At 46.5% G+C, this 14,707-nt stretch overlaps 1 protein-coding gene across 1 annotated transcript in view; it reads left to right on the top strand.

The window, feature by feature from the left end:
* Positions 1-1,831: 1,831 nt before the first annotated feature.
* The window catches only part of LOC144600315 (tumor necrosis factor ligand superfamily member 13B-like), a 31,917-nt gene continuing 19,041 nt past the window's right edge, over positions 1,832-14,707 (top strand). Inside the window, exons 1-2 of the mRNA XM_078411880.1 lie at positions 1,832-2,071; positions 10,757-10,892. Of these exons, the coding sequence (XP_078268006.1) occupies positions 1,832-2,071; positions 10,757-10,892 (376 nt within the window). The remainder of the gene's footprint in view (positions 2,072-10,756; positions 10,893-14,707) is intronic.

The raw sequence follows: 14,707 nt of genomic DNA, 5'->3' as shown, positions 1-14,707 counted from the left end.
CCAAAAAAACAAGTCTTTTGGACGAGATTTCGTCACCCACAGTCCAACAGTAAGAGCAATAAAATAAGCAATTTCACACACAATCACAAACCAACACTAAAAAAAACACAAAAAAAAAGAGACATCCATCACAGTGAGTCTCCTCCAGTCACCTTCTGAGGTGCAGCGGGCCGACCCAAGTGAAGACGCTTCCACAGCACGTCGGGGCGGTCGTGGCACCCGACATTGAAGCCCCCGCCGGGCGGAGAAAATCCCGTGGCCTATTACAGGCCGTGCCGGACGGTGAAAGGTCTGCAGCGGGCCGACCCAAGCCCCACGATTCGGGGCGGGCGAAGACGCTGCTACTGCCGGAGCTCCTGATGTCGGCCCCCACCCAGGGCAGGGCCTGTGAGCTTCCGACGTCCACGCGGCCCACGGCCGAAGCCTCCGGAGCCTCTGAAGGCGAGTCGCGGCCGCTCTCGCAGCGCCACCACAGCCTCCGAAGGCAGCCAGCTCCGCAGGTGGTGAGTCCGGTCCGCGGGCTGTGCGAACCAGAGCCCAGGTGGTCCCAGGTGGAGGCCGCCAGCTCCAGGTGTTTGGCCGATGGTAGGCCGCAGCTGGAACGGAGACACCACCCAGAAACTAAAGGTTGCATCTCCGTTTGGAAGAGACAATTTTACAGTCCCCCCCCCCCCCACACATAGTACACAACCACAAAAAACTACATCACATCTAAACACTACAATTAAGACAAAAAACAACAAAAACACAAAAGACAAACGGACCGCAGGTAAGTCGCAGCTGCTGCGAGCGCCACCATTGCTGTCCGTGTCACGAGGGACAACGTTCTATTCAAGTTGGTACTTCACCACACAGTTTAAACTCATGCCATGTGTTTCTCATCAACCTGCAACATTGAAGCAATCTAACTATAGAATTGCTAATTAATTGTGGACCTCTGATATTCACCATTAAGTCTCTACATTTCGAAAGTCCTGCGTCATAAAGTTTTGTTTAAACTGAGAATCGTTTTTGCAATTCTTTGGATTTTTTCCAAGGTTACCAAATGCTGGGAGATTTCAAGATTTCAAGATCAATTTATTGTCACATGGACCAATTAAGGTACAGTGGAATTTGAGTACAGGGACCACTTCTGCCACAAGGATTTAGTGTTTTTAGTTTAGTTTAGTTTAATTTAGTTTAGTTTAGTTTAGTTTAGAGAAACAGCGTGGAAACAGGCCCTTCGGCCCAGCCAGTCCACACCGACCAGTGATCCCTGCACACTTACACTATCCTACACACACAAGGGACAATTTTACATGTTATACATTTATACCAAGCCAATTAACCTACAAACCTGTACATTTTTGGGGTGTGGGAGGAAACCGAAGGTCTCAGAGAAAACCCACGCAGGTCACGGGGAGAACGTACAAACTCCGTACAGACAGCACCCGTAGTCGGGATGGAACCTGGGTCTCTGGCGCTGTAAGGCAGTAGCTCTACCGCTGCACCACTGTGCTGTCAGATGTTCTCAACCCTGTTCAACTCTGATTCAAGAAGAATATTTACAACCAGCCTCCCAAGGGCACGTACGGCTGGTCAATAAACAGCAGCGTTGACAGAACTATCTAAATTGCAAGAATAAATATTTAAAAGTTCTGAGCTCCACTCCTTAATCATAACAGATGATAATGCCCTTTAACAAAATTAAATAATGCAAGTATTTCCATGAAATACAATTTCCTGTTGTCATTGCAAAATAACGCCTTCAGTCATACGAACTTCCTCTGTTGAGTGAAAGAATTGCCACCAGAGTGACTGGAACTAAGAAAGAAAAATTATTTAAATTACGATGCCGTCCAAACTCTGGAATAATTTACCAGAATCAAGAACCAGATCTATCATGAGAGGGTTTGTTATAACTGTTGTTATCCTCTTCTTGGCTGTTTTGTGTTGTTTATCACTGCTAGTGATACTGCTGCAGCAAATAAGTGATCTACAGAGGGAACTGGCAAATGTCCACAAACAGCTCCGTGTGTTTAACAAGAGGACACGAGTAAATGTTGGGGATATGGAGCACGAGAAAGATATGGTAAGGAAATATTTCCACTAAATCTCTTGGATTCTGTTTCATTTATATAGAGGGTAAATTCTAAGTATCACCCTCTGTTCTCGGTTGTCATCGTAAGTCTTAATACTGAAGACCAAGTGACAACTGAGAATGAAGGATACCAACTTTATATTGATAAATGCAACCAAGTTATTACATTAAAGATAGACACAAAATGCTGGAGTAACTCAGCAGGAGAGGCAGCATCTCTGGAGAGAAGGAATGGGTCGAGTCCCTTCTTCAGACTGATTGCAAAGTTGATGGAACTTTAGGCCAGATAGAAAATAATTTACTTGGAGCAAAAGCTTTCTTCTGCTACCCTCGGCTACTGCAGCGCGGCACAGGAATGTGACATGAACCCAATGTCAGTACATATTAATGCCTGTTTATTTATTGCAGCCAATTTGTCCAAATATTTGGACTCTGTGCTCTGCCTCCCCCCCCATTAACAGTGCATCTCTATACTGATTAAGTCATCTTATAAAGACATTAAAACGTTTTTCTCAAACTCCATAAATTTCTCCTTTGTTATTACTTGAGTCTCCTCAGCAAACATACTGTGCCCTCCATAATGTTTGGGACAAAGACCCATCATTAATTAATTTGCCTCTGTACTCCACAAGTTGAGATGGGTAATAGAAAAAAGTCACGTGTGGTTATTTTCTATGTTTCTATGTTTCTATGCTAAAGTGCACATTGTCAGGTTTTATTAAAGGCCATTTTTATACATTTTGGTTTCACCATGTAGAAATTACAGCAGTGTTTATACATAGTCTCCCCATTTCAGGGCACCATAATGTTTGGGACACAGCAATGACATGTAAATGAAAGTAGTCATGTTTAGTATTTTGTTGCATATCCTTTGCATGCAATGACTGCTTGAAGTCTGCGATTCATGGACATCACCAGTTGCTGGGTGTCTTCTCTGGTGATGCTCTGCCAGGCCTGTATTGCAGCCATCTTTAGCTTACCTGCAAACTGCAAATAGTGTGATATCACCTTCCTCCTGTACCTTTCAGCAAATAGCTAAAGAGGAGCATTGGTAGAGCCTGCACGACCAAGTGTCATAAGCCATCAAGTTTAGACAACTGAGTGGGACTGAGATGAGAAGGGCCAGATTGTGCGATGGCAGGGTAATGGTTGGAGGGGGATCAGCTTGCTGACTGCCTGCAGTACCTGTGTCAGTGCATTCCACACCTCTCACCTTGTGCACTGCCCATGACATGATGGGGGCACATCATCATTGGCGGCCACTGGAAGCGAGTGTGACTGTCCTCTCCATAGGGTCGGACGCCTGTGCGTGACTTTGTTTAACGTGGGGAGACTGGTGCACAGACAGCCACCACACGGTCCTTGACAGATCTGGGTCAGGATCCAGTGGCACGGAGTCCAAGACGACCGGGGACCCTTTTCTGCTGCAGCCTTCATCCATCCGCCTTCCCAGCCATTGTGACGCTCCACTAAAGTCAGCCATCATCCTCCCTCTGCCTGTTCCACCGTTGAGGTCTTGGTTGGATTGCTCTTTGTCAGGGATCTCCCCCTCGACCTTACCACCATGGGTGACCCTACCAGGAGTGTAGCTCCAGACGGCATCGCTCTCAGGATCTCAGGACCACACAAGCTTCTCCACCACCACAAGGTGACAATCCACGGAGAAGGATCAGGGTACAAGGGATTGCAGATGAGGGAATCTTGGATAATACACAAAGTGCTAGAGGAACTCAGCAGATCAGGTAGCATCTGTGGGAGGAATGAACAGATAACGTTGTGGGTCCAAACCCGTCTGAAGACCAATTGCAGTAGGGGGGAAAAGCTGGAAACGAGAGATGGGGTGGGACAAAGCCTGGTAAGTGGATTGAACATGGCTCTCGACCAGATACGTCACCTATTCCTTTTCTCCTGAGATACTGTCTGACCCGCTGAGTTACTCCAGCTTTTTGTGTCTATCCTAGTAAGTGATAAGTGGATACAGTGAGGGTTGACTGAAGTGTGGAGTAAATGACAAAGGACAGAGATGAGAAGGAGATAAAAGTGTCAGATAAGGAGAGACGCGGAGTGAAACATAAAGTCAGAGAGACGGATATAGGTGGAAGCGGACAAGTGGAAGGCGCAAGAAAGGAAATAAGAAGGTTAATTGGGGGACGCAGGCATAGCCTAGCAATGAGTCCAGAAGTGGCTGAGCCTTGCGGCTGTGGCTCACCGGCAATCTGTCTGTCTTTTTCTTTCTTTGTGTACTGTTAGCGATTAAATGTATCGCCTCGAGGCAGCAGGCAGAAGGAGAGGAACGGAGGAGGAGATAAGACTTTTCTTTGCCTTCCATCACAGTGAGGGTGTGCCTGGAGGAATCACTGTGATGGTTGTCTGTGTTAAACTTGTGTGGTTGTGTGTCTTGTGCTCATTATTGTTTGTGACTGCGTGGTAATGACAATTTCGTTCAAATTCACTTTGAATGACAATAAAAGCAATTTGATTTGATTTGATTTGATATGAAGGAGGGGAAATGTGCAGGGTAGCTGGGGTGGGATAGTGCAAGAGAAGGAGAAAGGTGTTCAGCAGAAAGGAAAGCTCTACAGCGGGTAGTCCATAGAGCTCAGAGGGCCATCGGAACACAGCTACCAGACTTGGAGGGCATCTACAACACACGATGCCTCAGAAAAGCCACCAGCATCCACAAAGACTCTTCACACCCCTGCAACAGTCTGTTCGAACTCCTTCCATCGGGCAGACGATACAAGGCCTTCTACGCCCGCACCTCCAGACTCAGGAACAGCTTCATCCCCAGGGCCATAGCTGCTATGAACCGGTCCTGCTGAGCCGGATGGCCACAACGTATAGATCAACTTGCACTTTACCCTGTCTAAAACTGTTACAATTGTTTCGTTTCGTTGGGTTGCTGTTAATTACTTAAATTATTGCATCGTATGGGAGGCGCATTCCCAATCTCGTTGTACCCCTGGGTACAATGACAATAAAGATATATTGTATTGTATTGTATTGTTGTATTGTTAGCATTTAAAGCTGGAAGCTTCAATGTTCAGAGTATTGGGTCGTAAGCTAATGGAACATGAGGATGTGCAGTTCCATCAATCACTCTGACAATGGAGGAGGCCTGGGAGAGAAAGGTTGATGTGGGAATGGGCAGGGTAGTAAAAATGGACGGCATGATGGCACAGCGGTAGAGCTACTGCCTTACAATGCCAGAGACCCGGGTTCGATCCTGACTACGGGTGCTTGTTTGTATGGAGTTTGTACGTTCTCACCGTTTTCTCCAAGATCTTCGGTTTGCTCCCACTCTTCAAAGACGTACAGGTTTGTAGGTTAACTGGCTTGGTGTAAATGTAAAATTATCCCTAGTGGTGTGTTAATGCGCAGGGATCGCTGGTCGGTGTGGACCCAGCGGGCTGAAGGGCCTGTTTCCGCGCTGTATCTCTAAACCAAACTAAACTAAACTACAAAAGAAAGGTTGACAACCAGGATATCCAGCAAGTGTTGGTGGACAAAGTGCAAGTGTGCGGCTAATTTAGACTTGGCAATGTGAAGGAGGCTACATTATAAACACCGGGTGCAGGAGATGAGGTTTGAAGACGTGTAAATGAACCTCTGTCTTACCTGGAAGAGCTGCTGGGCTCCCTGCAGGGATGTGAGGGAGAAGATATCGTAGGGTTGCCAGCTGTCCCGTATTAGCCGGGACGGCCCGTATTTTGGGATAAATTGGTTTGTCCCGTATTAGGCCTGGGGAGCGCTGTAGGCCCGGACACTGTAGGCCCGGACACTGTAGGCCCCCGATACTGTAGGTCCTGCAAGTTTAGATCCCGACACTCTAGGTTTCCGCCATTTTAGCTCCGGACAGTGGTAGGCCCGGAGGCCCGGGCGCTGCCTAACGGAGGTTACATAGAAACATAGAAACATTGAAACATAGAAAATAGGTGCAGGAATAGGCCATTCGGCCCTTCGAGCCTGCACCGCCATTCAATATGATCATGGCTGATCATCCAGCTCAGTAGCCTGTACCTGCCTTCTCTCCATACCCCCTGATCCCTTTAGCAAAAAGGGCCACATCTAACTCCCTCTTAAATATAGCCAATGAACTGGCCTCAACTACCTTCTGTGGCAGAGAATTCCACAGACTCACCACTCTCTGTGTGAAGAAATGTTTTCTCATCTCGGTCCTAAAAGACTTCCCCCTTATCCTTAAGCTGTGACCCCTGGTTCTGGACTCCCCCAACATCGGAAACAATCTTCCCGCATCTAGCCTCTCCAACCCCTTAAGAATTTTATATGTTTCTATAAGATCCTCCCTCAGTCTTCTAAATTCCAGCGAGTACAAGCCCAGTCTATCCAGTCTTTCCTCATATGAAAGTCCCGCCATCCCAGGGATCAATCTGGTGAACCTTCTCTGTACTCCCTCTAAGGTAAGAACGTCTTTCCTCAGGTTAGGAGACCAAAACTGCACACAATACTCCAGGTGCGGTCTCACCAAGGCCCTGTACAACTGCAGCAGAACCTCCCTGCTCCTAAACTCAAATCCTCTTGCTATGAATGCCAACATACCATTAGCTTTCTTCACTGCCTGCTGCACCTGCATGCTTGCTTTCAATGACTGGTGCACCATGACACCCAGGTCACGTTGCATCTCCCCTTCTCTCAATTGGTCACCATTCAGGTAATACTCTGCTTTCCTGTTCTTGCCGCCAAAGTGGATAACCTCACATTTATCCACATTATATTGCATCTGCCATGCATTTGCCCACTCGCCTAATCTATCCAAGTCACTCTGCAGCCTCCTAGCATCCTCCTCGCAGCTAACACTGCCACCCAGCTTCGTGTCATCCGCAAACTTAGAGATGTTGCATTCAATTCCCTCGTCCAAATCATTAATATACACTGTAAGTAACTGGGGTCCCAGCACTGAGCCTTGCGGTACCCCACTAGTCATTGCCTGCCATTCCGAAAAGGACCCGTTTATTCCTACTCTTTGCTTCCTGTCCGCCAACCAATTTTCTATCCACCTCAACACTGAACCCTCAATACCGTGTGCTTTAAGTTTGTACACCAATCTCCTATGTGGAACCTTGTCGAAGGCCTTCTGAAAGTCCAGATATAACACATCGACTGGTTCTCCCTTATCCACTCTACTAGTTACATCCTCGAAAAATTCTATAAGATTCGTCAGACATGATTTGCCTTTGGTAAATCCATGCTGACTTTGTCCGATGATTTCACCACTTTCCAAATGTGATGCTATCACATCTTTAATAACTGACTCTAGCATTTTCCCCACTACCGATGTTAGGCTAACTGGTCTATAATTCCCCATTTTCTCTCTCCCTCCCTTTTTAAAAAGTGGGGTTACATTAGCTACCCTCCAGTCCTCAGGAACTACTCCAGAATCTAAAGAGTTTTGAAAAATTATCACTAATGCATCCACTATTTCTGAGGCTACTTCCTTAAGCATTCTGGGATGCAGCCTATCTGGCCCTGGGGATTTATCTGCCTTTAATCCATTTAATTTACCTAACACCACTTCCCGATTAACCTGGATTTCCCTCAGTTCCTCCATCTCATTAGACCCCCGGTCCCCCGCTATTTCCGGCAGACGGTTTATGTCTTCCTTAGTGAAGACAGAACCAAAGTATTTGTTCAATTGGTCTGCCATCTCCTTGTTCCCTATGATCAATTCATCTGTTTCCGACTGCAAGGGACCTACATTTGTCTTAACTAATCTTTTTCTCTTGACATATCTATAAAAGCTTTTGCAATCAGTTTTTATGTTCCTTGCCAGTTTTCCCTCATAATCTATTTTCCCTTTCCTAATTAAGTCCTTTGTCCTCCTCTGCTGGACTCTGAATTTCTCCCAGTCCTCTGGTATGCTACTTTTTCTGGCTAATCTGTATGCTTCATCTTTTGTTTTAATACTATCCTTGATTTCCCTTGTTAGCCACGGATGCACTACCTTTCCTGGTTTGTTCTTTTGCCAAACTGGGATGAACACTTGTAGTTCATCCATGCGACCTTTAAATGCCTTCCATTGCATGTCCACTGTCAACCCTTTCAGCATCAATCGCCAGTCTATCTTGGACAATTCACGCCTCATACCCTCAAAGTTACCTTTCTTTAAGTTCAGAACACTTGTTTCTGTATTGACTTTGTCACTCTCCATCCTAATGAAGAACTCTACCATATTATGATCACTCTTGCCCAAGGGGCCTCGCACAACAAGACTGCTAACTAACCCTTCCTCATTACTCAATACCCAGTCTAGAATGGCCTGTTCTCTCGTTGGTTCCTCAACATGTTGGTTTAGAAAACCATCTCTCAAACATTCCAAGAAATCCTCTTCCTCAGCACCCCTGCCAGTTTGGTTCACCCAATCTACATGTAGATTGAAGTCACCCATTATAACTGCTGCACCTTTAGTGCACGCATTTCTAATTTCCTGCTTGATGCCATCCCCAACCTCACTACTGCTGTTAGGTGGCCTGTACACAACTCCCACTAGCGTTTTCTGCCCCTTAGTGTTTCGTAGCTCTACCCATATCGATTCCACTTCCTCCAAGCTAATGTCCTTCCTTTCCACTGCTTTAATCTCCTCTCTAACCAGTAACACTACCCCACCTCCTTTTCCTTTCTGTCTATCCCGCCTGAATATAGAATATCCCTGGATGTTGAGGTCCCAGCCTTGGTCACCCTGGAGCCACGTCTCCGTAATCCCAACTATATCATAATCATTAATAACTATCTCCACATTTAATTCATCCACCTTATTACGTATACTCCTTGCATTGAGACACAAAGCCTTCAGGCTTGTTTTTACAACTCTCTTACCCCTTAGTAGTAACCCACCTCCCGGCCTGGGCGCCGCCATTGGTGGAGCGGGAGCACGTGGCCGCTGGCTGGGTCAGGTCACGTGTGGCGCGGGGCGGTGACGTCACCTTGTCCCGTATTTGGGAATGAGATAGTTGGCACCTCAAAGGTACTGGGACAGGTGTTACATCTCCTGCATTGCTGGGGAGGGGGCGGTTTGGGTGGGAAGCGGTGAATGAACCCAGGAGTTGAGGAGGCAACAGTCTCTGCGGAAAGGTGTGGGGATGGGAAGACCTGACTCGTGGTGGGATCCCGCTGGTTGTGATGGAAATGTCATATAATGACGTTGCATGGGCAGGCTGGAAGGGTGAAAGGCGGGAACCAGGGGGATTCTATCCTTGTGTGTCTGGAGGAAAGGGAAGTGGCAGCAGAATAGTGGGCAGGGTGCGACTCGTCCTTGATTATGCTGCTGGCCTTGCTGAGGCTACTGAATCATCCTACCACAGCCAGAAAAGAGATGGAGATGAATCAGATTAAGATCATGTCTCCCACTGTGAAATACAATACAATACAATACAATATATCTTTATTGTCATTGTACAGGGGTACAACGAGATTGGGAATGCGCCTCCCATACAATGCAATAATTTAATTAGCTCGTAAACAACCCAATGAAACAAATTGTAACAGTTTTAAAACAGAATAAAGTGCAAGTAGATCTGTGCCGGTTCACTGTGCGATGTGACCATCCGGCTCAGCAGGACCGGTTCATAGCAGCTATGGCCCTGGGGATGAAGCTATTTCCTGAGTCTGGAGGTGCGGGCGTAGAAGGCCTTGTATCGTCTGCCCGATGGTAGAAGTTCGAACAGACTGTTGCAGGGGTGTGAAGAGTCTTTGTGGATGCTGGTGGCTTTTCTGAGGCATCGTGTGTTGTAGATGCCCTCCAAGTCTGGTAGCTGTGTTCCGATGGTCCTCTGAGCTCTATGGACTACCCGCTGAAGAGCTTTCCTCTCTGCCTCCGTGCAGCTGAGATACCACACAGGGATGCCATGCTTTAGGATGCTCTCTATGGTGCAGCGGTAGAAGGTCGTCAGCAGCTGTTGGGGTAGACCAGACCTTTTCAGTATTCTTAGGTAGAACAGCCAATGCTGTGCCTTCTTGACCAGCGCAGCAGTGTTATTGGACCATGTGAGGTCCTCCGAAATGTGAGTGCCCAGAAACCTGAAGCTGGACACTCTCTCCACACTGTCCCCATTGATAAAGATCGGGGCGTATTCCCCGTTGTGTGACCTACGGAAGTTGTTGATCAGCTCCTTGGTCTTGGTGGTATTTAGGGACAGGTTGTTATCAGAGCACCAGTCCGCCAGGTTCTGCACCTCCGCTCTGTAGTTTGTAGCATGTATTCATTGAATAGATTCACACACGAAGAAGGATGATAAATGAGGAATTAGAGTTATTTTTCAAATCTATAGGGTGGTAAGGTGGCGCAGCGGTAGAGCTACTGCCTTCCAGCGCCAGGGACCCGGGTTCCATCCTGACTATGGGCGCTTGTCTGTACTGGGTTTGCACGTTCTCCCCGTGACCTGTGTGGGTTTCCTCCAAGATTCCTCTCACACTCCAAAGGAGTACAAGTTTGCAGGTGAATTGGCTTGGTATAAATGTATAAAAAATGTAAAGTTTGTCCCTGGTGTGTGTAGGCAGTGTTAATGTGAGGGGATCTCTGGTCGGCGTGGACTCGGTGGGCTGAAGGGCCTGTTTCCACGCTGTAACTAAACTAAACTAGACTAAACTATGGATTTCGGGGAGAGGAAAAGCAAATACTAATTTTTTTTCTATTCACATTTTGTTCACAATTCTCCTCAGGAAGATCGGCTGGAAAATCTGAAAGGTTATGGTAATGCCCAATTCCAAATAAGGGAAGAGTTAACGATACGGAATGACAAGAGTTATGAATTCACGAGTCTTACAAGGAAGAGGAGAGATACGAGACGTGCTGAAAGTAAGCAAATGACTTTAACATCATAATTAAATGCTACGTAGAGTCTACATGGAAGGAACACTGAAAGTGTGATTACGGAAATCTATTTTTCACTACATACTCCCACATTGTACATACACAGCACAGGAACAGCCCATAATATCTGTGCTGAATATGATGCCAACATAAACTAATCTGCTGCACATCATCCCATCAAAACATTCCCGGTATATCCATTTTTAAAAGCCTCTTCAAACCACTCTCTGCCTCCACCAGGCAGATAGTGTTTAATAGAGAATTTAAAGGAGTTAGATAGAGCTCTCGGGGCTAGCGGAATCAAGGGGTATGGGGAGAAGGCAGGCACGGGTTACTGATTGTGGATGATCAGCCATGATCACAGTGAATGGCGGTGCTGGTTCAAAGGGCCGAATACATATTGTCTATGTATCTGGCAGGAATTTCCAGGCACCTACCACTGTCTACACGTAAAACACTGACTCCGCGCTTCTCCTTTACACTTTGCCCTTTTGCCTTTCACCTTAAAGCTATGCCCTCTAATCTTTGACCCTCGAAAAAACAAGTTCTATCTACCCTACCTATGCCTCTCATTATTTTATAACGTTCTATAATTCTCCCCTCAGCCACTGGCATTCTAGAGAAACATCAGTGACCACGAATGTCAAATGTTAAAAATTATAAACCTTTATCTATATCCGGGAATCATGTACAAGTAAAACATCAAATACTATTTTTTTCTCTCACAGCTTCTTACCACAAACTTGAGGTCATTCAAAACTTTGTTTCAACATTCCATCATCAACCAATTCTTACATTGCTAGTGTTTCCCAACAAGATTGGCTAGCCATTGCCTGTTTAAAAATTCTCACTCTTGTTTTCAAAAGCTTTTTGCCCCCTACATGTCACTTCCTCTGGAATTTCTTCCAGCTCTACCATCATAAGGTCATGTCACAAGTGATAGCAGCAGAATTAAGCCATTCGGCCCATCAAGTCTACTCCACCATTGAATCATGGCTGATCAATCTCTCCCTTCTAACCCCATTCCCCTGCCTTCTCCCCATAACCCCTGACACCTGTACTGATCAAGAATCTATCTATCTCTGCCTTAAATTTATCCACTGACTTGGCCTCTACAATCTCCTGTGACAATGAATTCCACAGATTCACCACCCTCTGACTAAAGAAATTCCTCCTCATCTCCTTCCTAGAGGAACGTCCTTTAATTCTGAAGCTATGACCTCTAGTCCTGGACTCTCCCACCAGTGGAAACCTACAGATGTCCTACAGATCCTACAGATGTCTGTAGAAAAATAACTACAGATGCTGGTTCAAATCGAAGGTAGACACAAAAATGCTGGAGTAACTCAGCGGGTCAGGCAGCGTCTCAGGAGAGAAGGAATGGTTCGAGACCTCCACCCCAAACGTCACCCATTCCTTCTCTCCAGAGACGCTGCCTGACCCGCTGAGTTACTCCAGCATTTTGTGTCTACCGACAATTGTCTGTGCTCTTCCAAAGCTGAGTAGTTGCACATCCCAAATCCAAACACCATCTTTGGTGTCTTGGCCTTCAATATTCACAAACCTCATCTCTGATGTTCTCTCTCTCAACCTCTAAGTCTCTAATCTTCTTTCCCCTTTTTACGTGATCTCTGAAGAGAGGTTCTCTGTTCAACATTTAATCATTTGCTCCACTAACCCATTCTACGTCTCTGTGACAAATTTGGTTTGTACACTTCCTAACAGTGCCTGTACAATAGTAAAATGTGAGGCTAAACACTGAAATTGTCACTGCGGTCAGGAAGGCAGCAAATGTAACACTCCTCTTTAAGAAGAAAAAGGGAGAGGCAAATTAGACAATTATAAGACTGTTAGTTCGACATTGGATATCAGTATAAACACTGGAAACCATCATCAAAACATATGACAAGCCACTTCAACAGGATTTTATGAAGGGAATCTTGTTACACAAACTTAACATCGTTTTTGAAGATGTAACTGGCACGGCAGAAAAGCGAGCCAAATCAACATAGTGAAACTAGATTTTCAGTAGTGGTTTGATAGGATGTTACATAACATAAGTATCCACAAAGTAAGGGGTAACATACACCGATCAGCCAAAACATTATGACCACTGACAGGTAACGTGAATAATATTGGTTATCTTGTTACAATGGCACCTGTCAAGGGGTGGCATATATTAGGCAGCAAGTGAACAGTCAGTTCTTGAAGTTGACATGTTGGATGCAGGAGAAATGGGCAGGAGTAAAGACCTGAGTGACTTTGACAAGGGCCAAATTGTTCTGGCCAGACGACTGGGTCAGAGCATCTCTGAAACGGCAAGGCTTGTGGGGTGCTCCCGGTCAGCAGTGGTGAGTACCGACCGACAGTGGTCCGAGGAGGGACAAACCACAAACCGGCGACAGACAGGGTGTTGGGCGCCCAAGGCTCATCGATGCGCGAGGGCAACGAAGGCTATCCCATCTGGTCCGAACAGACAGAAGGTCGACTGTGGCACAAGTCACAGAAAATGTTAATGGTGGTCATGGGAGGAATGTGTCACAATACACAGTGCATCACACCCTGCTGCGTATGGGGCTGCACGCGGAGGACCAACAGCATATTAGGCAGGTGGTCATAATGTTTCGGCTGATCGGTGTATAGGCAGTTGTGGAGCTTTGGTTAAAGGGCAGAAAACTGAGCAGGAATAAACAGATGATTGTTTGTATTGGGCCTCCAAGTATTCAGGATTCACATCAATGACATTGATGATACAATAGATTGCAAGATTTCCAAGTTTGCAGAAGTTATAAAGCTAGACAGGAAGGAAAGCTGTCTGGCACAGAAAACTAGAAATGTGTTCACAAACCTCTGGGCATATTAGTGCCCTTCATCAGCAGGTGGGTGGAGTAGTGTGTACCAGAGAAGATGATACCTACGTTCCCCAACTAGAAACCATGGATGAACCGTGAGGTCCACTCCCAGGTGAAGTCCAAGCCTGAGGCACCCAAGCCAGACGAACGTAAGTGGTACAAGAAATCCATCCACAATCTATCGCAGTGCCATTAAGGATGCCAAGAGGGAGTTGGGACCAGGATGGAGTCCCGAGGCAAGGCCCTGGATACCTGTCGATTCTGGCAAGGCTTGAAGGTTCTAACGGGTGGCGATGTGAAAGAGAGCGGTATTGCTGGCAATGGGCCTGTCATTGCATTCTACGCTGGCTTTGACAGAAGGTCATTGGAGGAATGTCACCCATCCCACCAGTCTTGGGTGTGCCCGCACCCATGATTCCCATGCCACATAGTACGATGGGCTTCCTGGGAGAGAATTCACGGAAAACAACTCATCCGGATGGAGTCCCCAGCCACATCCGTAGGATCTGTACGGATCAGCTGGCAGAGGTATTCTAGACATCTTTCTTCTCACACTATTTCATTCTGAGGTGCCCATCTACTTGAAGACGACCACAATCTCCCCGAGGCCAAAGTAAGGCAGCATGCCTGCATTCCTACCACCCAGTAGCTCTGACATGTACCATCGTGAAGTGCTTGGAGATGGTGCACATTAATTGCAGCCTCCTTCCATCAACGGCAACACCTCTAGGTTCAGAGGAGACTGAAGAGATTCAGCATGTCTCCAATGCTTCTTGCAAACTTCCACAGTTGCACCATAGAAAGCACACCGTTTAGTTGTGTCACAGCTTGGTTTGGGAACAGCTCTGCCCAAAACCCCAAGAAATACCAGAGAGTTGTAGATCTAGTCCAGTCCATCACACAGACCAGACTCTGGGCGGCCACGGTGGCGCAGCAGTTGAGTTGCTG

The sequence above is a fragment of the Rhinoraja longicauda genome, chromosome 15, assembly GCF_053455715.1.
Source record: "Rhinoraja longicauda isolate Sanriku21f chromosome 15, sRhiLon1.1, whole genome shotgun sequence".
NCBI lineage: Eukaryota > Metazoa > Chordata > Chondrichthyes > Rajiformes > Arhynchobatidae > Rhinoraja > Rhinoraja longicauda.
Note: the sequence above shows the minus strand (reverse complement) of the source record. Positions and strands in the feature narration are given on the sequence as shown.